This window comes from Symphalangus syndactylus, chromosome 12, assembly GCF_028878055.3.
Source record: "Symphalangus syndactylus isolate Jambi chromosome 12, NHGRI_mSymSyn1-v2.1_pri, whole genome shotgun sequence".
Lineage (NCBI taxonomy): Eukaryota > Metazoa > Chordata > Mammalia > Primates > Hylobatidae > Symphalangus > Symphalangus syndactylus.
Genome location: NC_072441.2, coordinates 85408330 through 85432018, shown reverse-complemented (window position 1 = coordinate 85432018; position 23689 = coordinate 85408330). Strand labels below are relative to the sequence as shown.

Here is a 23689-nt window from a genome sequence, read left to right as displayed (position 1 = left end):
GTGGTTGTCTGCAAACAGCCCTCTTTCCTCATAGCCCTTACTGTAGGGATGTGCAGGCCTAGGAGGGTGTGTTTGCCAGCCTCAGACCAGAGGGAAAATTCTACCCGGAGGCAGAATCCATAGAAAGTTAGGGTGCCAGGAGCCTGCTGAAAACTCCACCCTGGGAGATAAGGGAAACCAACCAGTAAGACCAGGTCAGAGTTCAGTAAGTATGGACTTTATCTGGAGCTAAAGTCCTGGTAGGGTGGCTCTTTCCTGGTTTACTGCTCTTGTCTTTAGGGAAGGGCCCAGGAATATTACTTTGCCCCAGACTCAGGAAAACCTAGCTCAGCCTGTGTATAGTGTGCTTTTTTTATCTTTCTCTATCCATCTATCTTATGTATGTGTATTATGTATTTATATACATATATAGCATATGTGTATTATATATATCTTTAATCATGTCATATATGTATATATTGTATGTGTGTGGGCACATGTGATGTATATATGTGTATATGTCTGGAATGTGTGTGTATGTATGTAAAAGAGAAAATAAAGACCACACAAATCTACATGTGGCATATACAGGTCATATAATTTTTTATTTAGGAGCACAGACCTTGAAGTCACACCAACTTTATGCACATCTTAACTTCATTTATTTAACCTCTCTGTTCACGCACTGGAAAATGGGGATGTACTACCTGTTTCACCAGACTTTTGTGAGTATTGAATTAGATAAGGTTATATCAAGTGCTTAGCACAGCACGTGGTAGGTAGTAAGAACTTTATCATTATTACCACAGAACATGGATGTTCTAGGCCTTGTCCTCATTTACACATTTGTGATGGGGTAGGCGTAAGGGTGAGGAGACCAGGAACCTCCCATTGACAGATGGAAAGGACATGATGTTATTTGCTTATCTGTGTTTTTTTAAACACTAGAAGCCAGTCCCGTTTGGCCACCTTAAGTTCGAATTCGTATACTTTGTAGGGGTCTGAGTGAAGCAGTGGGCAGTATAAGCTGTGGGCAGTGGTGACTGGGAAAGGTAAGACATGCCTATCTGGAGAGGGCTGCCACCACTTATTTTCAGCTGATTGTCTCTGTGAGACCGTAAGCTCGAGGATGCCAGAACTTCTGACTGACCTTGCAAGAGAAGTCAGAAATCTGTATTTTATTGCTTAGCAACTAACTTTTAAAATAAATATATATATGTATGTATATATACACATTCACACACAGACACACCGCAGACCAACAAAAAGGATATGTGGGCTCTCTGGAAGGTCACGAAGCATCTCCTTGCTTTGTCGCCCACCCTGTAGGCTGGGGTGAGGAGCATGTGGATGCATAGTTAGAAGGCACCTGCTCTGTGCCTTGTGCTGCACTCGGGCATACCAAGAAGTCCACACTACAACCTCTGCCCTCCAGCAGATAGGCAGGACTGACCCACCAGGCCACAGGGAGCCTTGGAGAAGGGGAGAATGTGTGCGCCAATGCAGGCTGCATTGTAAAGAAGAGGAAGAGTTCTGCAAGTTACTCTACAGATATTGTAAGTGAAAAAAGCAAAGTGCAAAAAGGGGATGATACTACCTGTTGTGTAAGGAAGAAAGGAAAATAAGAATATGTATAGGTATTTATTTAGTTTTACAAGAGGAAACACAGGAAGAAAACCAAAAACAAATGAGTGCCTAACTCAGTAGTAACTACACTATTGTTTGGGTGCCTTTTCTTCTTCTTCTTCTTTTTTTTGAGATAGGGTCTCACTCTGTTGCCCAGGCTGGAGTGCAGTGGTGCAATCACGGCTCACTGCAGCCTCGACTTCCTGGGTTTAAGCTCAAGCCATCCTCCCACCTAAGCTCCCTGAGTAGCTGCCTAGCTTTTTTTTTTTAAATAGAGATGAGCTCTGAGTATCTTGCCCAGGCTGGTCTCAAACTCCTGGGCACAAGGGATCCTCCACCTCAGCCTCCCAATGTGTTGGGATTACAGGCATGTGCCACTGTGCCTGGTCTGTTTGGGTGCTTTTTTAAATGTCTGCTCTTTTCCCATTTAATGATAAACTTCATGTATCTTGTTCTCTAGAGCACAGAGCAGCTCTGGGGAATGGGGGGAAAGAATAGGTACACTTCTGAATATACTTTTAAAATTTCATTTTGATTTTTCAACCGTGTAAATGTTTAATATATTCAAAAAATGAAATTAGCTTGAAAAAAAGCAAACCCTAAAATTCAGTACAAATATAAAAAGAAACATAAATATGTCTCAAATTGATAACATAAAAACAGATTAAGACCGAGCACAGTGGCTCATGCCTGTAATCCCAGTGCTTTGGGAGGCCGAGGCAGGTGGATCACTTGAGCCCAGGAGTTCAAGACCAGCCTAGGCAACATGGCGAAACCCCATCTCTATAAAAAATACAAAAATTAGCCAGGCGTGGCAGTGTGTGCCTGTAATCCCAGCTACTTGGGAGGCTAAGGCAGGAGGATCACTTGAACCCAGGAGGCAGAGGTTGCAGTGAGCTGTAATTGTGCCACTGCACTCTAGTCTGGGCGATGGAGTGAAACCCTGTCTCAAAAAACTAAACAAAACAAAAAACCCAACGGATTAACCCAGAAATTTTCACACACATTACTGATGGTACTGGGATATAGTCTGAGGACAAAAAGAACTGCAAGAAAACCTTGAACTTCATAGATTTGTTGTTACTAGTGATACTGATGTAGTAACTCCAGGAACTATCTTTTCTGCATATTGAATAGAGCAGTGAGTAAATATATTGGTATTGTTTAGGAACGGGGTTCTCAGTATGAGAAAAGGAAGATAAAATGTGGAATGGGGAAGATGAAGAACCCTGTTGTGTTGAGTTCAAATTGGAGATACCAGTGTGAACTCAAAAATTTATAATAAATTTTTCTAGCTCTGTCCATTAAAAGGGCCTGGAACAAGGGACAGCTCAGCAGCAACGAGTACCTAGCAGTCAGATCTTGTTTCTAAATGCATTTCCTGCTAAAAGGAACAGGGCTCCTTGGAGAAATGTTTGATTCCAGGTCTGGCATAGGGAAAGTACAAGGTGAGCATGGAGTATCTTTTTGTGCCAGAAAGCAAGGACATGATCAAAAACAGATGGTGACATGTTAAAAGGACACAGGAGCTGGCTTTCAGAAGCTCACACTGGTCAAATTGGAACATTTTAAACTTTTTTTTTTTAAAGGGTAATAGACTATAATATATTATTACTTTTGGGGGGAAACAAGATCTGTGAGTTCATAGCACTACTCCAGAAAAGGGATGAGATGACATTCTTTATAAAAGCTTACTGGCTAATATATGTTGAAGGAATGATATAATTAGCAAATTGCCATTTTGCAGGCATCAGTGCAATAAGCGCTTTAGGCAAGAATCGCCTATGGAGAGTAAAACTATTGGATGAGAGATTGTTGGAAAACAGAGTATCTATGCAGTCTCAAAATATCATCCCACAGATTTCTCATTAATTCAAATGAGAAAATAGATTTTTACCATTGAAAAAATCTCAGGAGTACCGCTTTACCTAAGTAATCAAACCTACCATCACCAAAATGGAGCAAGCTATCCAACATCACTTATATAATGGTTTCTTAAAAATGTTTAACATGAATCTAACCATGAGGAGGCGTCAGATGAATCCAGATTGTAGGCCATTCAACAAAATTACTGGCCTAGACTCTGCAAAATGTCAGTATTATGAGAGACAAGACCAAGAAAAGTAGGGAGGGTTCTAGATTAAATTAATATGAAAGAGACAGGACGTAAGTATAATTCGAGATCTTTGATTGGCTCCTGAATTGAGGCAATTGGGGAATAGCTATAAAGAACTTAATAAGACAGTTGGGAAAATTTGAATGTGTACTGTATATTAGATGATATTGTATCAGACTCATTGGGTGTGCTGATGGCATTGTGGTTATATAGAAGAATTTCAATGCTCTTAGGGGATATAGGCTAAAATAGGGGTAAAGTGTCATGATGTCTGCAATTTTCAAGTGAGAAAAAATGCATAAACATAGATAAAGCAAATGTTACAAATGTTAGTTGCTGAATCTAAATGAAGGACATATAGATATTCACCATGCTGCTTCTTCATTGTTAATGTAGTTTGACATTTTTCAAAATAAAATGTTGGGGTAAATGAAATGTGTGCTGCAGTGGTCAGGGATTGCTTCGTGGAGTCAATGCCATTTGATCAGGACCTTGAAAAAGTAGTAGGAGATGGACAGAGATGACAAGGGATGGCAACCATCAAGTCAGAGGTGGGAATGAGTATAGCACCGCTTAGGATCCAATAGAGGTAGGTAATAGGCAAGTAATCAGATGAATTTGAAAAGACGTTTGGGTCCACAGGATGAAAGTCCTTTAGTACCAGGTTATTGGAGGCACATCTGATTGTGTAGATAATAAGGAGAGAAATGATAAGTTCATGATGAGAGGGCCTGAGGGAGTAGCATTTGAGTAAGTTAGTCTGTGGTGGTGGACTGCTGGATGGACTGGAGAGTGGAAAAGAGGTTTTTTTTCAGTAATCCAGGCATGAGGCACTAGACCTGTGGCTTCAAAGGATGAGTGTCAATGATTATGTAAAGAAAGGAGCGACTCTGGAAAATGATTATAAAAAACCTACAGGTTTCTTTGACTGGCAGTGGGGGATAACTGAGAAGTTGGGTCAGAAAATCTGTCTCAGTGGTGCCATTTAGAGTACAAATTTGGGGGGAAATTCTCCACTCTTCAGGGCCGCCTCCATACCCCCAGGTTTAGGCTGAGCAGAATCTGAGCTCTGCTGCCAAATTTTGATGAGAATGTCATCAGGAAAAGGGAGGGGCCACCATTAAAGTCTTTTCGATCTATGACAGCCTCCATTTCAGGCCAAACTACCCTCCTGTCTCCTTTCCTTGTTTCTCAGATTTTTAACCTTCCAAGGTCTTTCTCCCAAATATGTGCTCAGACTCACAACCCAGCTGACACAATAGTCTGTCCATTGATTCTGTCCACCAGGCCTGCCTTCCATAGGCATTTCTTCCTCCTTCAGTTCAGTGGTAGTTTTCTCTCCTTTAAGCTCTCAGAAAAAAAAAATTTTTTTGCATCTGTTGCAAGTATACTTACGTTGCCATCTCCTTGTCCCCCACATACCTGCCCTAGCCTCTGATTTTATTTTAGAGAAACTTTTGGTGACTGCTGAAATGGTCTTTGTCCATGCCCCTAACAGTTGTTGACAGCAGGGACATGGACCTTTTGGTTCATTTGCCTTTGATTATGTGGAATTGCCCATGCCTTAGCTCAAATGCAAACCAAATCAGGTTCTCAGGTTCAAATGCACCTTCTAGGCTTTAATATGGGCATAGGAAACCAGCTTCCTGGTGGGGTCAAGAACAAGGCAAGAAGGCCCGAGGTGTCCCAAGATAAGATGGGCTTTCTCTTTAGGTAGGAAGGAGGAGGAGTTCAAGCCCAGCGTGGATAGCCCTGTGCAGTCATAGAGAATAAAGTAGGCAGAACATGTAGGAGGAAGGAACAGTGTAGGCAGAGACAGAAGCCAGAAACCATAGCAAGTGAAAGGAGGACAGTAAAGAGCAGGGACCAAGAATAGGACTGAGCCCCTCCCTACTGTGTCAGGCACTGGGGGCACAGCAGCAAGACCCTCTCTGCTTTCATGGACCTTCCAACCTTGCCTGTACGGCTTTACAGACAAGTGAACAGCAGCATTTTCAGTTGGGTATTTGAGCTGCAGGAAGGATAGATACTGGCAGCTGTGGAAAACATCAAAGGGCACTTCGCCGGGCATCAGGCATTATACTTCCTGTTAGATGCTGTGGCGAATGGCCTAGCTGAGGCCAGATGACTGTTCTCCCAAGTACAGTGGGGAGGTTCTAAAAGGTTTTAAGCAGCAAAATGACATGGGTAAATTTGGATGTTAGAAAGCTCATGGCTATTACTAAGCTCACCTTGTGGCCAGGTGCCTCCCCTGGGTCACTCTTGGCTCTGTTGTGGTTTTTCTTTGAACCAACCATCCCTAGTGTCTTGTCTGGTTTATGTCGTGTTTTGTTTTTCTTTCTCTTTCTTCCTCCTGTCCTGCATCGCTCTCTCCTGGGCCCACGCTCTCTTCTTCCTTGATGTCCTTCTCTCTCTGATCCAAAGATCAGCCAGTAAAAAGCAGTCTCACCTGTCCAGGTAAGAGGGGTGCCATTGTGAGGGGGAACGAAGACCCCCTCCTTTGTATTTGTAAGTTACTTGTACCCTCACATGGTTTCAAACTTTAAAAGTACCAAAGAATATAATAAAAGCCTGCAGTTCCATTCCTGTGCCCCAGCCACCCAGTTTCCCTCCTCAGAGACAACTGTGTTATATGTTTGTTTTGTATTCTTCCAGAGATATTTTAGATATTTTTGGATATGTAAATAAATATTTAAACATGTATAAACACATAATTCTCTCTTTTACTCACTTTTTTAAACTGTCCAATTCTATATTTTGTTTATTTCACTCAGTAACATATCATGGAGATCATTCTCTATCATGTATAAAGAGCCTCTTCATTCTTTTTTATGACTGAGTTCTGTGTCATTATATTACTGTAATTTATTTAACCAGTCACTCATTGTGAATATTTAGATTATTTCCAGTGTTTTGCCATCACACACAGTGCTTCCATGAGTAGCCTTTCACTTAGTCATTTGCTATAAGTAGGATAGGAATTGCCCCTTTCTGAGGGGCAGCAACTATTGATTCAGGAACTTGCAACTTATACACTTTTCCAAAAAGGAGTGCCACAGCAGTTATTGAAATTTCTTCTATTCCTATGAGGGTCCTAGTTGAAGAGGAGATCAAGCAGTGAATCCTTTGGTTTGGTGATGTGTACCACTTGGAGGTTTGGGGTCTTTAGTAGTTTCTAATTAGGCAAGATGCCTCAGGCTGGCTGAGGGAATGGAGCTGAATATGGGGTTGGAATACTACCACCAAACAGACCAGATTCCTGTCCTCCCATGGTACCCAAAGGATAAATGGAATTTTCAAAGGCTTGGGCCATTCCTCTACTGTCTTTTCTAGAAAGTATGCAAGTTGCCAGTTACCCAGTGGGCTTGTACACATGCCCATTTACCCTCCTGGAGATCACTGTTATGGAGAGGTGGAACTTTGAGGGACAAAGAGATGAAGCTAAATGGGGAGCTTGTCTCTGCTGCCGCCACTACAGCCGCATGCTGTGCTCATGCAGACCTCTGTATGTGTTTGACCCACCTCGTCCTTCCCTCCAGTCTCCCCTTCCTTTGCAAATCATCGCCTAAAACTAACTGGCTGTTTGTTTTTTTCCTGTCTTTTTCTTGCATTCATTTTCTCTGCTGCTCCGTTCTGTTCCATCAGCCCCATTGCAGCCTGGTAAGACCCAACAAGCGTGTATATGTGTGCACATCCCCTTCTTGCTATTGTCTCTTTGTCGCCTAACTCCAGGAAGGGTTATTTTCCTTCACATCTTGCTGGGTATTAAAGGATCATGCTTGCCCTGCCAGCCCAGGATTCCAGATAGGTGGTGTTACCAGTGGTGTACACATGGCTAATGTCCTACCAGATTGGGTTACAGGGTGGGTAGGTTGGTCTCTCATTATCCAAGACTCAGGGCCCCTTTTGACAGAGCCTCCATCTACTACAAGGCTGATCCCTCCCTGCTGAGCTCATTGACGTGCTTTCCTTACCCCTTCTCCAGGTTAAGTAGCCTGTCTTCTCTGGGAGATTCTGCACCTGAGCGCAAGTCCCCTTCCCACCATCGCCAGCCTTCGGACACCTCTGAGACAACCGGTAACCTCCTTGGGCATTAATACACAAACACAGCCAGGCATGGTGGCACATGCCTGTATTCCCAGCTACTTGGGAGGCCAGTGGGAGGATCACTTGAGCCCAAGAGCTCTGGTCAGTAGTGTGCTATGCCAGTCAGGTGTCTGTACTAAGTTCAGCATCAATATAATGACCTCCCAGGAGCAGGGAACTACCAGGTTGCCCAAGGAGAGGTGAACTGACCCAGGTCAGAAATGGAGCAGGTCAGAACACCCATGCTTATCAGTAGTGGGATCACATCTATGAATAACCACTGTACTCCAGCCCGGGCAACATAGTGATACTCCATCTCTTTTTTTTTTTTTTTTTTTTAAAAAGCACATGGCCGGGCATGGTGGCTTATGCCTGTAATCCCAGCATTTTGGGAGGCCAAGGCAGGCAGATGACTTGAGGTCAGGAGTTTGAGACCAGCCTGGCCAACATGATGAAACCCCGTCTCTACTAAAAACACAAAAATTAGCCAGGCGTGGTGGTGCGTGCCAGTAGTCCCAGCTACTCAGGAGGCTGAGGCAGAAGAATTGCTTGAACCCAGAAGGCACAGGTTGCAGTGAGTTGAGATCGCACCACTGTACTCCAGCCTGGGTGACAGAGCAAGACTCTGTCTCAAAAGAAAACCCACATGGACACAGAGATGTACACTGATACAGACAGATCTGTATTCTCCAAATGTAAAGCAACTTAGTGTTTATGTTAAGCACATGATGTATACTAGGCATTGTGTTAATGGATTTTATATAAATTGCCTCCATACATCAACGTAGAAACTAGGTTTTATTATCTTTATTTTGCAAATGAGAGAGCTGAGGCACAGAGAGGTTAAGAAATATGTCCAAGTTCGCAAGCTTATTGGGGACTTGAAACCAGTTCTGTTTTAACTCTAGAACCCACGCTTTAATCATTGCAGGATGCAATCACACATACTCATACACATGTACAATGTCTAGTATACATTCACAGGGATAGAGACATTTGGTAGTCATAACCTCTGTTTCTTTTTGTTTTTTAATTCTGTATTTTTTTAAAGGATACATGACAGGAAGAAAACCCTTTTATTTCTGAAATAAAAGGTTTTTCTTCCTGTCATGTGTCCTTCCCTGGATTTGGCAAGAGACCACTCCTAAGTCACCCTGCATGAGTTATCCAGCTCTATAAAAAGAATCAACAAGCATTGGTATACCACTTGCTGCATTCATTGGATGTCACTTAACATGTAACTTCTAGGCTCACTTGGGCTTCAATCCTGGGAGGCTCCTTATCGGTAATATTAGTCTTCAGGAGGATGGCTAGACCTGGTCCTGCCCCTTCTTTGACCAGTCTCACCCGGACACACCAAAAGGGACAGACATGTATATGAGAGACAAGCATTTTAGCACCTCAGAGAAGGGTAGTTTCTTATTTGGAATACAAAGTAAGTTATAGATTTTGCCAACCACAAAGGGAGGCATGTCATTGCGATAGTGTTTAGACAGGAATAGTCTAGGGAATTTGGTTAGTGTGAAAAGGCTTCTTGAAGAAGAAAGGCACCGGGGCTTCCCTGGGTTAGTCTTGGCATGTGTACACTAACCTCCCAATGACACTGCGTACTCAACCTTTCTGTCCGCCTTCCAGGTCTCGTTCAACGCTGTGTCATTATCCAAAAGGACCAGCATGGCTTTGGCTTCACAGTCAGCGGGGATCGCATTGTTCTGGTGCAGTCTGTGCGGCCTGGTGAGTGCTGCATCCCTCCTGCCCACGGTGGACAGTACTTGCAAAGCCACCATGTATGTGACAGTGCCATTCTACTTTCCTGTGGGGCATAAATGAATTACTCTAGAACTGGTTCTCCATGGGTGCCTGGGGAAGCCTCTTCAATGCTAAGCCCCCAGGCAGAATTTCTAGAGATTGCACCTCATGCTTGCTTCCCTAGCTGGGAAGTGAAAAACCAGCAAAATAGCTGTCAGGTCATCATCAGGCAGATGTCTGATTGCCATCGAAGGGAGCCCCTCATACTGGGTCACAAGATTCCATGGAGGAATCAAAGGCCCCCTTTCTTCATATTTACCTCCACATTACCTGGCTAAGTGCACAGATGGTCACTTTCTACAGAGGTTTATAACCTGAGACAGGCACAATGGTCCAAATGATTACAGAGCCCATTTGCTGATACAGTTAACATTAAATAATAAATTACCAACAGATGAATGATATATGTTGGATGTGATGTCAGGGGAAATGGTGTTTGGAAAGTTTGAGTAGTTGGTGATTTGAGGCGTAGTCATTTTCCTTGTGATCATTTGGGAAGCCCTCTTAAAAGAAACAGGATTTTAGAAGTAGTTTGAAAGATGGAAATGAAAAGCAAATCAGCAGGATAGAAATTTGGTGGGAAGGACGTGAAGAGTGGGTGGGCATCATAGCCAAATCCATCAAGTTACCAATTGTGTATAGAAGGGGTGTGAACAGTCAAAACTCCAGCATATGCCAGGTAGTGGAACCATTGTTGGTGGTCCAGGCTGAGGAAGACAATCAGGCGATGGGTGGCCAGGCATGGTGGCTCACGCCTGTAATCTCAGCACTATGGGAGGCTGAGGCGGGCGGATCACGAGGTCAGGAGATTGAGACCATCCTGGCTAACATGGTGAAACCCTGTCCCTACTAAAAATACAAAGAAATTAGCCAGGCACGGTGGCAGTCACCTGTAGTCCCAGCTACTTGGGAGGCTGAGGCAGGAGAATGGCGTGAACCCAGGAGCCGGAGCTTGCAGTGAGCCGAGATCATGCCACTGCACTTCAGCCTGGGTGACTGAGCGAGACTCCGTCTCAAAAAAAAAAAAAAAAAAAAGAAAAAGAAAGGCGATGGGTGTGGGAGAGTCCTTAAAGGGTAAAGAAGTGTCCCTAAAAGTAGTGAACTTCAGTGCAGTACGTAGCACTGGGCTGGTGACATGGAGCATCCTAGGCTTGGCTTAGACAAGAGCACAAGGAAAGGATTGGGAGCAGGTTTCCTGATAGTGCAGAGCAAGAGGGAAAATATACTTGCATTGATTTTGGAGGAAGATATGGGATATGTTCACAGGAAAGATGAAAAGAGAATTTCAAATTTATGACCAAAATGAGTATGTGGATCATATAAGGATATAAATAAGTATGGCTTCTTATATTTGGGAGTAAACTTGTATCAGTGGTAGGTTTGTTTTGCATATCCTGGGGTGAAGCTCTAAAAAGATAGTTTTATTCTTTGCTTCTCTTATTTCTCAGGGTTCCTGGACTAGGGTCAGACAGAGTTAGTGGAACTGCCAGTAACTTGTACTTTTCCTCTGCTGGTCTATCTGGTACAGAAAATGTGTTTGGGATCCCCTCCAGTGAAGTCTAGGTTCAGCTCTCCTTTACCTTCTTCCTTCTCTTAGGCTGAGCAGAGTCAGACCCAGAAAAGAAAGAAGGAAAAGATGGCTTACAAGGAGAATATGAGTTCTAGAGTCTGTGTGTGTGTGAGTTGTGTGTGTGTGCATGCATGCATGTGTGCATGTGTGTGTTGGGGAGGAGAGTAAAAGAGACTTCATTTGGATTGGCATTGAAGTCACAAGAGTAACAAAGCAGCGGTTATCTTTTCCAGATACATATTAGGTTTCTTTAATTCACTGTTTCTCAAAGTATAGTCTGTGTTCTGCCTGTATTAGAATCACCTAAGCCCAAGATGATTGAAATCCTTTTTCTTGGGGCTGACCTCGGAAGCACTGAATTGCTTTCTGGCAAGAGGTCCAAGAAACACACTTTTTAAAAATTCCCACAGTGATTCTCATGCTTGCTGAAGTCTGAGAACTTCTGCTCAAGTTCCTTAACTCTGAAGAGTTTAGTTTTTTAAAAAAAAAAAAAAAAAAACACTAAGTTATTAGAAGTCACCTCACGTGTTTCATACATTCAGGCAAGATACTTCTGTTCTCTTTAACATTAGTTTCTAAATGAATGTATAAGAGGGAGTTTCAAGCTATTTGCAAGTACTCTTCCATAAATAGCACACTTTAGATGAGGGTAGTCTTGAGTCCCAGTACTGAAAAGCCAAATTGGAATGTAGTCATCACTGTATTTTTCTTTTTAGAGTAGAAACATTTAGATGGGCTTTGTGGGAGTTTTGTTTTGATCAGAGGAATGCAACTTAAAGATTTAATGATCACGTTGGGGCAAATGTACAATATGTAATTTTTATGCTTCTCATTAACTTGTTTTGGCTTTAGTGTTTTTTGTACTTCCTGGATGTAAATTAAACTAAGAATATAAGTCATTTAAAACTATCTTGTGAGGCTGGGCGAGGTGACACATGCCTATAATCCCAGCACTTTGGGAGGCCAAGCCAGGAGGATTGCCTGAGCTCAGGAGTTCCAAGACCAGCCTGGGCAATATGGTGAAACCCTGTCTGTACAAAAAATACAAAAATTAGCCGGATGTGTTGGCACATGCCTGTAGACCCAGCTACTTTGGAGGCTGAGATGGGAGGATCGCTTGAGCCCGAGAGGTCAAGGCTGCAGTGAGCCAAAATCGCACCACCGTACTCCAGCCTGGGTGACAGAGGGAGACACTGTCTCAAAACAAACAAACAAACCATATTGTGGTCAAAACCACTGTGGCCTCCAGTTGAATGACAAGTTGAAAAAGTCAAGAGCATGTTCTTTTGAGCACCTCACAGTCAGTCACCATCAGAAGCTCTTAATTTGGTCCATTTTAAAGGGAGAAACTGTGCTGAGTATGGAGGCTCACTCCTATAATCCCAGCATTTTGGGAAGCCAAGGCAGGAGGATCACTTGGGCCCAGGAGTTCAAGACCAGCCTGGGCAACATAGTGAGACCTCATCTCTACAAAACAAAATTTTTTTTTTTTTTAATTAGCCAGGCATGGTGGCGTGCATCTGTAGTCCCATAGCTACTTGGGAGGGTTGAGTTGGGAGGATCACTTGAGCCCAGAAGATCCAGTCTGTAGTGAGCTGAGATCACGCCTCTGCACTCCAGCTTGGGCTACAGGGCAAGACTCTGTCTATAAAAAAAAAAGGAGGGGAGAAACTGTAAATGGCTTAAAACAGTTTTTTTAAAAGAAATAAAACAGTTGTCTTTAATGATGTGAATACCGAGAATATCTTTATGAACCTCTCAGGACTTAGGAAACTCTTGTTTTAATCCTTTTCTCCGAATTTCTCTTAATTATTATTTTAACAATTATGTTTCATACAGTAAACTCATTTTCCCCCCGGATAATAAAAAATAACTGATTTGACCTTGGAACATATATCCAGACACATTCGAGTGAAGCACATGTGCTCTTCCCAGAGCCTGGCCCTGCCTCGCTCCTGCCTTGGCCTGGCTATCAGAAGTCTGGCATCTTATCTAGGTGAAAGGAAGAGCAGGAGATGGGACCTTATATAGTTCACTCTAGCTTAAAAGTAGTTGTGTCACTGGAGTAGAATAGGAAGTACACCCAGAATTTGAGATACTTAACACAGAGAAATAAGAGGAAATTTCAGAGGAGAGGTGATCTGACAGGGACCTTGGTGTAGCTTCAGTGGAAGAGGTTGTTGGGCTCTGCTGACCAGGCCTTCTCCTTACAGGAGGTGCAGCCATGAAGGCCGGTGTGAAAGAGGGCGACCGGATCATCAAAGTGAGTGACCCCAACACGCACTCCCACTCCCAGCAGTGGAAATAGATGTGCAGGGCACTCCTGGCCTTGGCCCATCCTGCACACTTTCATCTTGATACCAACTGCCAGGCAGCCACTGAGTTAGGAGTGGTACCATATGAGGGAGCACAGTGGTATAGCATGAGAGAGAGTGAGGAGGAGGATAACTATGTTCTACATTTTAGGCCTTTCTTGACTCTAAAGCAACGAAGCTTCTAGAACGAGTTTTTTTATTCTCATTTCACAAATGACCAAAATAAGATTAAGAGGGAGGGTTAGTAACTAGTGAAGGATCCAAGACTTTGATTCTCAGGTTGATATTCTTTCCTCCATATAATGCCAACCTGGGGTCCTTGCCCATTCTGAACTACTATAACCTGCCCTGGTCGTTCAGACCTTTCTTCGACAGAATGGTGTTCAAGACCAGCCTGGGCAACATAATGGGGTGCATTAAGGAAATCCTAGATGCAGACTTCTTAGTGCTCTGTAATGAGGAAGCACACTGGGTCAGTGGACATTCACATGTGTGTGAGGCAAATGGTTAGGAAAGTGTACACCAAAAATAAGTGAATGGATGAACAAATTAAGGAATGAAGACACAGGTCTTGTCCTTGAAAACTCATAGGCTAGCTAGAGAGACAGAACAAATAGCAGATACAAACAGAACAAATTCATAGTGTGACTTGAGTAAACAAGTGACCAGAGGAGGCTAAAGAGCATTGGAAAATGGCTTCCTAAAAACACGGCATTTTGGGCCAGGTGCAGTGGCTCACGCCTGTAATCCCAGCCCCATGGGAGGCCGAGGCGGGTGGATCAGAAGGTCAGGAGATCGAGACCATCCTGGCTAACATGGTGAAACCCCGTCTCTACTAAAAATACAAAAAATTAGCCGGGCGAGTTGACGGGCGCCTGTAGTCCCAGCTACTCAGGAGGCTGAGGCAGGAGAATGGCGTGAACCCAGGAGGTGGAGCTTGCAGTGAGTCGAGATGGGCCACTGCACTCCAGCCTGGGCGATAGAGCAAGACTCCATCTCAAAAAAAAAAAAAAACAACAACAAAAAAAAAAAAAAGTGGCATTTTGAACTTACAGAAGGATCCCCTAGCTGTTCATTACCATTACTCAATATTGTTTGTCCCTCCAACAGGTCAACGGCACCATGGTGACCAATAGCTCACACCTGGAAGTGGTAAAGCTGATCAAATGTGAGTTGGAGAGAGGTGACAACTAAAGTAGGGAAGCAGATGATCCGAGAGGGAGGAAAGGGCAGGCCTGGCATTCCAGGAGGTTTCCTTTGTAGATATGTGAGGCAGCTAAAGTCACATCTTTAATCTTAACATGGAGTGATCCACTTAAATGGCCACAATTCCCTATTATTTCAAGTGGAGACAGTACTAGGCTCTCATGAGTCATCTTCATTTTTACCCACACTCATCTTTGCCACACCTATTTAGACCATATCCTACTGAGACCAGGTCTCCCTCAAATACCTTTCAATTCCCTCTGCCATTCATGGACATTCTTCCTCATTTGTTTTCTATTTGGCAGGGAAAAGCAACAATAATCTGTTTATAGCCAGGAAGGCCCAACAATTGAGTCTGCACAAATATTCAAATAGAAACAACAAATGTTGAAGAAAGAATTGAAGAATGTGGGAAGTTTGGGGAGAGCAAAGGGCTAGAATCTGACTGCCTGGTCTGTGCCATGTGGGCAGTATGCTCGGAGGGTGACACTGGCTACTTACTTTAGTGAGATAAAGGGGGAAACGAGGCTGCTGAGGCAGCCCATGGGACGTGTTCCCAGATATTTATGAGTGGAATTCTAGTTGAGGTCTCTGCAGGAAGGAAGGGCAGGAAGTAGTACTTGCCCAAGTACTTGCCCAAGGCAGGGGTTAGAGAATGGGTGAGGCATTAAAAGTGAGGAGAACTTAATCTACAGAATAATGAGTTTAATGACAGGACAAGGGAGAACAGCCCCCTCCTATATAGCTGGACTATCTCTCCAGAACAGCACTCCTGGAGCAGGTCTCTCTCTGTTTCCCTCTAGCTGGTGCCTATGTTGCACTCACCCTCCTGGGCTCTTCACCTTCATCCGTGGGCATCTCTGGGCTCCAGCAGGACCCATCCCCAGCAGGAGCTCCCCGAATCACGTCAGTGATCCCCTCACCACCACCTCCTCCACCTCTACCACCTCCACAACGCATCACAGGACCCAAACCTCTGCAGGTAATAATCCCTCTGGCTTTCTTTCCTCACCCTAATGTCCTGTGAAAAGCTCTGCACTGGGGAGGAAAGCAAGTTAAATCCAGTGGGGCTGTGGTAAACAGAGACAAGCCAAAAGACATATGAAAGACCATTGAAAGAGTTGAACAAAAATGAAGGCTGCACAATAACAGTTGTTCCATGCCTTAGTGTCCTCCTTCCATGCAAATGCATATGAGGTTTTATCACGCAGCAACATTGTGTGTTTCCTAAATGTGTAGAAGACTCTAAGGATGCTGTCCAAAAGTGCTCCTCATCGGAGAGAGAGTGTACACTTCAGGCAGGGACAGAATGCATCTGTTCAAGACCGTTGCCAGTCAGTGTTAACCAGGGTTTGGTCTAAAGTCAAGGAGTGGGGGAAAGGCTTCCTAGAGAAAAAAGCCTGCTTTGAGGTGCAAAATACAGAGCCCACTCAGTAGAGGGAGGGACCAGAAAAGGACAAAAACAAGTAGAGGCCAGGCGCAGTGGCTCACGCCTGTAATTCCAGCACTTTTGGGAGCTAAGGTGGGAGGATCACTTGAGCTCAGGAGTTCGAGACCAACCTGGGCAACATGGCAAAACCCTGTCTCTACCAAAAATACAAAAAATTAGCCAGACATGGTGGCATGCACCTGTGGTCCCAGGCATGCACCTGTGGTCCCTCCTGAGGCAGGAGGGTTGTTTGAGCCCAGGAGGCAGAGGTTGCAGTGAGCCATGATCGTGCCAATGCACTCCAGCCTGGGTGACAGAGTGAGACCCCATCTCAAAGAAAAAATAAAACAAACAAAAAAACAAGTAGAAAGAGAACTCTAGAAGCAAGAAACACCTATGTGAAGAGTTAAAAGAGGACAAGATGCAGACAAGTATAGGGAACAGGATTTTTCAGTTGGAATGAAGACTGAGCCCACAAGTCCTGGGAGACTTTAGAGAGCAACTTGATACCAAAGGTGATTACAGCCAAATTGAGGCATAAACTCAAAATAAGATTTTGTGTTTACTGCATTCCAGCAAGGTACTGAATAAAACATACTTATGATCCAGGCTCTACTCTCATAGCTTTCCTTGCCCAAGAACCAGCAGATAGAAGAGAGCTAAGCTATTGAGTTAGTCCCTAACTCTCATATTGCCATATTTTCCATCTCTAGGATCCCGAAGTTCAAAAACATGCCACCCAGATCCTCAGGAATATGCTGAGGCAGGAAGAAAAAGAATTACAGGTAAGGTCACTGCCAAGGGTAGACTGGCCATTGCCTGAGTGAAATAATACTTTATCAGAGCAGCCTGCCAATGTACACAACTTAATTTACAGGCAATATCCTATCACAGTAAAAGCTCAAAAAATAAAACTTCTGGAACCACTGAAGAATTGTCATTGGCCAGTAGAATTTGTTAAAGCAGAATTTCACCAATAAAATGAATAAGATTCTCCATGTGTAATAGATTAGGATAGTGAATATGTACACAAAAAAAAGTCAACGGAGTTTATCTGGGACATTTCCAAGGAAGGGAAGGAAAAGAGGGAAGAAAGGGATGGGTAGGTGAGTGCTGGGCCAGACTGAAAGAGTTGGGAAGCACTTGGGTAAAGAGAGTTTTCAGGCCTAGGAAATGATGTGCACAGAGAACAGTAAGAAGATTAATTTACTGGAGTGGAATAACCAGATTCCTATTACAGCCAGCCATGTAAGTGCCACCATATATAAAACATTGTTTTAGTTTCTAGGCTATATAGAAATAAAAAAGATTAGATGGTTCTTGCCCTCAACATGTTTAAAATCTAATGGAGGAAATTCAAATTACAGTAGGAGGGAGAGTAGGAGGAACAAAGAGCTTACAATAAGAGAACAAAGAAGAGAAAAATTAATAATGGGAAATATGGGGAAGCGCTTCACAGAGAGGATAGTATTTCAGCGGGGCCTTGAAGAGTGGTACTTTAGTAGGCAAAAGAGATGAGGGAGGGAATGCCAGTGAAAAGACAGCATAGGTCAAAGGCACAAAGATATGAAAATACAAGTATTTATTTCACAAGCACTGAGTCCTTGCTATATGCTAGATACTGTGTGTGTGTTGAAGCAGTAGATGGGGGTAATGTTAGGGGTGGGTGTTGGAATGGTTACAAAGATAAACCTCTCCTTTAATGAGTTAGTGATTCCATAGGATATGGATGAATGAATGAAGATATACTATATTGTAAGTACTAACATTTATATATTGGCAAATGTCAGAGTAATCAAGACAGTATGATACTGGTTCAAGGATAGACCTGTAGATCAATGGAATAGAATTCAGATGCTAGAAATTAACCCATGCATCTCTGGTCAATTGATTTTCAACAAAGGTACCAAGACAGTTCAATGGAGAAAGAATAGTATTTTCAACAAATGGTGCTGGGACAACTGGATATCTACATACAGATAATTAATTTGGACCCTTACCTCACACAATAAACAAAATTTAACTCAAAGCGGACAAAGACTTAAATGCAAGAGCCAAAACTGTTCTTAAAAACTGTAAAACTCCTAGAAAAAATTTTAGGTAGGAGTAAATCTTCATGAACTTGGATTGGGCAGTGGTTTCTTAGATATGACACCAAAAGCATAACCCAAAAAAAAAAAAAAATGGTTAGTTGGATTTCATCAAAATTTAAAGCTTGTATATGTCAAAGGATTTTATCAAGAAAGTAAAGACAACCCATAGAAGAAATGGGGAAAAATATTTACAATTCAAGTATCTGATAAGGGTCTAATACCAGAATATATAAAGGACTCTTAAAAGCTCAACAATAAAAAGACAACCCACTTTAAAAACTTGCAAAGGATTTGAATAGATAGTCTCTAAAGAAGACAGACATACAAATGGCCATTAAGCATGGGAAGATGCCCAGCATTGTTATTCACAGGAAGATGCTAATCAAAATGACAATGACCTACCGCTTCTCACCTATTAGGATGGCTATAACCAAAATAATGGAAAATAACAAGCGTTGTGAGATGTGGAGAAATCTAAACAATACTTGTTTATGTTTTGTCTGCATATTCACTATGCTAATCTATTCCGCCATTGATGGTGGGAATGTAAAATAGTGCAAGCACTCTGGAAAACAGTTTGACAGTTCTTCCGAACATGAAACACAGCAATACTATATGACCCAGCAGTTCCACTCCCAGGTATATATCCAAGAGAATTGAGAACATAGGTTCACACAAAAACTTGTACGTGAACATTCATACCAGCATTATTAATAATAGCCAGAAAGTAGAAACAACCCAAATGTTCATCCGCTGATGAATAGATAAGCAAAATATAGTCTGTTCATACAATGGGATTTTACTCAGCCATAAAAAAGAAAGAAGTACTAATAAATGCTACAACATGGAAGAACCCTGAAAACAGTATGCCAGGTGAAAGAAGCCAGACACAAAAATCTGCAGGTCGTATTATTCCACTTACATGGAGTGTCCGAAATATGCAGATTCATGAACAGAAAGTAGATCAGTGGTTGCCAGAGGGTGAAGGAAGGGGAAATTGGGAGTGATTGCTTACAGGTACCAGCTTTCTTTTTGGAGTTATGGAAATGTGCTGGAATTAGATAGTGGGAGTGGCTGCACAACTCTGTGAATATACTAGAGACCATTGAGTTGTACACTTTAAAATCGTGATGTTTATGTCATATGAATTATAGTTCAATAGCAATTTTTAAAAAATTTTAATGCTCTTGAAGCCCAAAACAAAGCATAATTATTTATGCAATAATCAGAAGGCTTCATGAGGTGATGCTTGAGTTGGGTTCAGTCTGCTGTTAATAGAACATTGAAAATGGCAGTGGGACCAGAATTGGTGGCTCGTGCCTGTAATCCCAGCACTTTAGGAAGCCAAAGTGGGAAGATTACTTGAGCCTACAAGTTCAACACCAGCCTGGGCAGCATAGTGAGACCATGTCTCTAAAAAAATTTTAAAAACTAGCCAGACATAGTGGTGCATGCCTGCAGTCCTAGTTACTTAGGAGGCTGAGGTAGGAGGACCATTTAAGCCCAGGAGTTTGAGGCTGCAAAGCTATAATTGCACCACTGCACTCCAGCCTGAGTGACAGAGCAAGACCCTGTCTCAAAAGAAAAAGAAAAAATGCAGTGAGTCTTGTGACTGGAAGGTGTTATTGGCCATGAATACCATGAGGAGCTTGGAATTTGTTTTGAAGTCTGTGGGAATTAATCAAAGAACTTTGAGTGGGGGACTGATCACATTTTCAAACCAGTGTTCTTTGGAGAAGTGTGTTAAATGTAAGGAAACCATCGAGGGGGCTATTGCAGTAGATAAGCAATAATGACAGATTTAAGAAGAACAGCAGGAGTAAGAGCAAAAAGGAGAGGATAGCAATGGGAGACTTGTCAGAGGGCTAATCAGTAGAACTTATCCATTGGTGAAGGAGAAGAAAGAATAAAAGATGGCTCCAAGTTTGTGTGTCTGGGTAGATCAGGTGATACCAGTGACAGAGTGAGATAGAGGAGAGGAGCAGAGCTTAGGGGAAGGAAATGAAGGTCAGCTTTGGGTATACTAGTGTAACTGGGGACTGGATGACTGAAAGAGATCACCCAGAACACCAGTACAGAGAGGAGAGAGCTGAGGATGGAATTTTGGGACATAGGTGCTTCTACAGCACATGGCACCAACCTCTAATGTCACATCACTTGCTATTACATTTGATTTTTGAAAGAGTAGCCTGTGCAGTAACGGGAGGAAACTAGATTGTATATGTCGATGAGCGACTAGAAGCAAAGAAGTGCAGGGCCCTAGTTGTAGACTAATGTTTTGAAACATTCGGCTGTGGGCTGGGCATGGTGGCTCACGCCTGTAATCCCAGCACTTGGGGAGGCCAAAGTAGAGGATCACATGAGGCCAAGAGTTCAAGACCCCTGGGCAACATAGCAAGCCCCTGTGTCTATTTAAATAAATAAATAAAATCAGAAAACCACAGGCTCATATCGCTTTACAAAAAAAGAAAAAAAAATGGCTGTGAAAAGAAGGGGAAACAAATGGGGCAGTGGCTTGAAGAATCATCAGAAATGATTGAAAGAGTTTTGTTGTGGTGGTTTGTTTTTGTTTTAAATCAGGAAACTTGAACATTTTGTAGGATGGAGAGAAGGAGCCATTGGAAAAAGGAGACTTCAAAGATATGTGAACAGTGCCCAAGAAGAGCCCAAAGCAGTCAGAGGGTTTAATTTCTTGAAATATTTAGACATAGTTTTTCTTCTGAGCCAGGAAAAAAAGATGGCTGAAGATGTTTTGAAATGGAGTACAGTTGGGAAGGTTTTTACCAGATGGTATTATCTGCCAAGGCCAGGGAAGGATTGGGGTTTGATGGGCATGGAGAAGATGAAATATTAAGTATGGGGAATTTGTAAAATGGTTGTCAGGTAGTAGTGAAGCCCCAGATGAGCCTAGATAATATGTGAACCCAATGTCTTTATTTACCAACAAGCTTTATGGAGCATCTCCTTTTGTAATGAAATGTTAATAGCTGCCATGTATTCAGGTATCTGACTTTGCACTAGACATTCTGCTAAGCACTTCATATACGTAATCTCAATCCACTATTACACCCGTCCCATGAGGCGGGTATTGTCATCTCCATTTTATCAATGAGGATGTATTCAAGCTTGCCCAAGTCTATACAGCTAGTAAGTGGAGGTGCCAGAAGTCAAAGCCAGGTGTCCCTAACTGTGAAGCCCTCCTCCCCTGTGCTGTCCCCTGCTGTGTGCCCTGAGGAGTGCTAGATAAGTGGCTAGGATGGTACCTGCTCTCCAGGAGCTTCCTGAGGATGGGACTGGCAGAGACGTTGGCTGTTGTAGTCGACACTGCTTCCTCTCATTTCTTGTGGTTCCATTGTGTGTAAGTTCCCTCTTTAGCACTTTTTTTATGTTCTGTTCTGGACAGTCACTTAAATATTTCATACTTGAGTGGTAGCTGAAGAAGGCCTCATTTGGGATGTGGGACTTAAGGCAGACCTTGAAGAATGGCTCAGATTAGGACAGGCCTTTGTGTTTGTCTTCATTCTGTGGTTGTCTCCTGTGTTCTTTTTCTCATCACTTACATCTTTTTCTGATCCTAAATGATGTTGAAATACCGCGCATCCCCTTGGAGGCAGAGACCTCTTCTCTCTCCTCTTTGTTTTGGGATAACTGCCTATTCTCCCCACTGGTGAGTCATCCATTCTCTACTAACCACCCCTCTGCCTTTTCCCCTCCCCCTTCTCCTCCTCACCCATCCCTAGCGTATCTGTGAGGTCTATAGCCGGAACCCCGCCAGCCTACTGGAAGAGCAGATCGAAGGTGCCCGGCGGCGAGTCACTCAGTTACAGCTGAAGATCCAGCAGGAGACTGGTGGCTTAGTGGTGAGTGATGTAGGCACAGCTCTAGTAAGGGCACATGCAGTGAAACTGGGGGTAGAGTGAGGGAAAAAGCAAGGACAGAAGGCTTCTTGGGTTATGCCAGGACCTCAAGGCTGAACTAGTAAGTGTTTAGTATTTTACAAAGAAACCAAGGTCAGCACCAAAGAGGCTGAGCAATGTAGTGACACTTGGGATACCATAAAAAGAAAAAGCCTATTTCTTGCCCTCCAACAACATAGGCTATGGAAAGAAAGAAATACGAAATAAACAGATTGTCAGTGTTAGTCTCTGAATTATCCTTCCCTTCTGGGTAGTTCCTCATAGTGGATGTATGTATATTTCCATACTGGTTTTACCCAGTATTTCATCTGGTACCCTTTCCCACCACCTATCCTCAAGAATGAGTCTTCTCAAAGAAATACAAGTACTTTTTAAAGTCAGACTACATAAAAGACCCCCAGTCTGTTGGGATGGATCTGTATCAGCAGATAACCACACTTTATGGAAAACTCCAGAGAGTAGATGATTCTTTATCTATTCTCTTCAGGGACTTTGCTATTAGTGTCTTACTGCTCTCCATCAGGCCTTAATTCTTGGGGTAAATAAGAAGTAACTCCCAGAAACTTTAAGGTCTCCAAGAATAGCATTTGCCAAAGCCAACAGGAATTATTTAAAGATGATCTACTTTTGCTTTTAGGATATTCAGATCAAAAAAGTTTGGGAAACACAGGCAAATACATTTAAACTGCTTCATTTTCTGAAGGACTTCTCATATTACATGGTTGATAGGTAGGAGCTCAGGTTGTGGACTTAGACCATCTGGATTCAAATCCAGCATCACTTCTCATCAGCTTAAAGACTGTTGGGCAAGTTAATTAATCCATAGGAGCCTTAGCTTCCTCATTTATAAAATGGAGATCACAGTGTTGTCAGACTTAAAGCATGCCTTTGACACAGGGGCTGTACATGTTTGCTGCTGCCACTGCACTGTTGGTTGTGCTATGAGGTGATGAGTCTGAGAAACTAAGCTTGGAATCTGAAGGTCTGAGCTCCAATCCTGGCCTTAGGGTTGACCTGCTGTGTATCTTGGGCAAGTTACTTAAGATCTCTGAGCTTCTGTTTCCTCATTCATAACATGAGAGTAACATGCCTAAGCCAGAGCCATTGAAAGATTAAATGTGACATAGAAAAGTGCTTTGTAAACAGCAAAGCACTATCAACATCGCTTCCTTCACATCCCACTAGCTCAGTAAGTCTCAGGCCAATGCCTGTCCATCCTCCTCAAAGATCTTCAAAGGTAAACCTTTTATATCTTCCCTCGGTCACCTGCTTGAGTCTTTTTTTATACTTCTTGATGGTTAAGAAGTTCTTTCTTGTATCCAAATAAGGCAATAGATGCTTTGAGGTCCAGGGTGATTGGATAAAGCTAGCTTTTAGAATTTCAGTAATAGTAAAGCTCCCTTTCCACCATTAGGGATCATTGTCATCCTCAAACTGTACAAATGAAGCAGTATCTCTTCTAGCTAGGAATTTTTGAGGCAATGAAGCGGAAGAGGCCACTAATTGTAAGCAAATAAGGCACTGATTGGTGGAAGGAAACCGT

The 23689-nt window shown here is 42.9% G+C and overlaps 1 protein-coding gene across 14 annotated transcripts in view; it reads left to right on the top strand.

The window, feature by feature from the left end:
- Positions 1-23689, top strand: part of ARHGEF11 (Rho guanine nucleotide exchange factor 11) — a 111970-nt gene that overhangs the window by 52520 nt on the left and 35761 nt on the right. For 7 of the 14 annotated variants that reach the window (XR_010117601.1, XR_010117602.1, XM_063626934.1 and 4 more), the window contains exons 2-9: positions 6146-6178; positions 7707-7798; positions 9443-9541; positions 13400-13449; positions 14612-14669; positions 15511-15689; positions 16850-16921; positions 21970-22089. Coding sequence is in view for 12 of the 14 variants with exons in the window: in XM_063626934.1 (XP_063483004.1) it covers positions 6146-6178; positions 7707-7798; positions 9443-9541; positions 13400-13449; positions 14612-14669; positions 15511-15689; positions 16850-16921; positions 21970-22089 (703 nt within the window). In the remaining 2 variants the exon portion in view is untranslated. Of the gene's footprint in view, positions 1-6145; positions 6179-7703; positions 7799-9442; positions 9542-13399; positions 13450-14611; positions 14670-15510; positions 15690-16849; positions 16922-21969; positions 22090-23689 lie in introns of those variants that run through there. The other 7 variants (XM_063626931.1, XM_063626932.1, XM_063626933.1 and 4 more) reach the window with 4 other exon arrangements.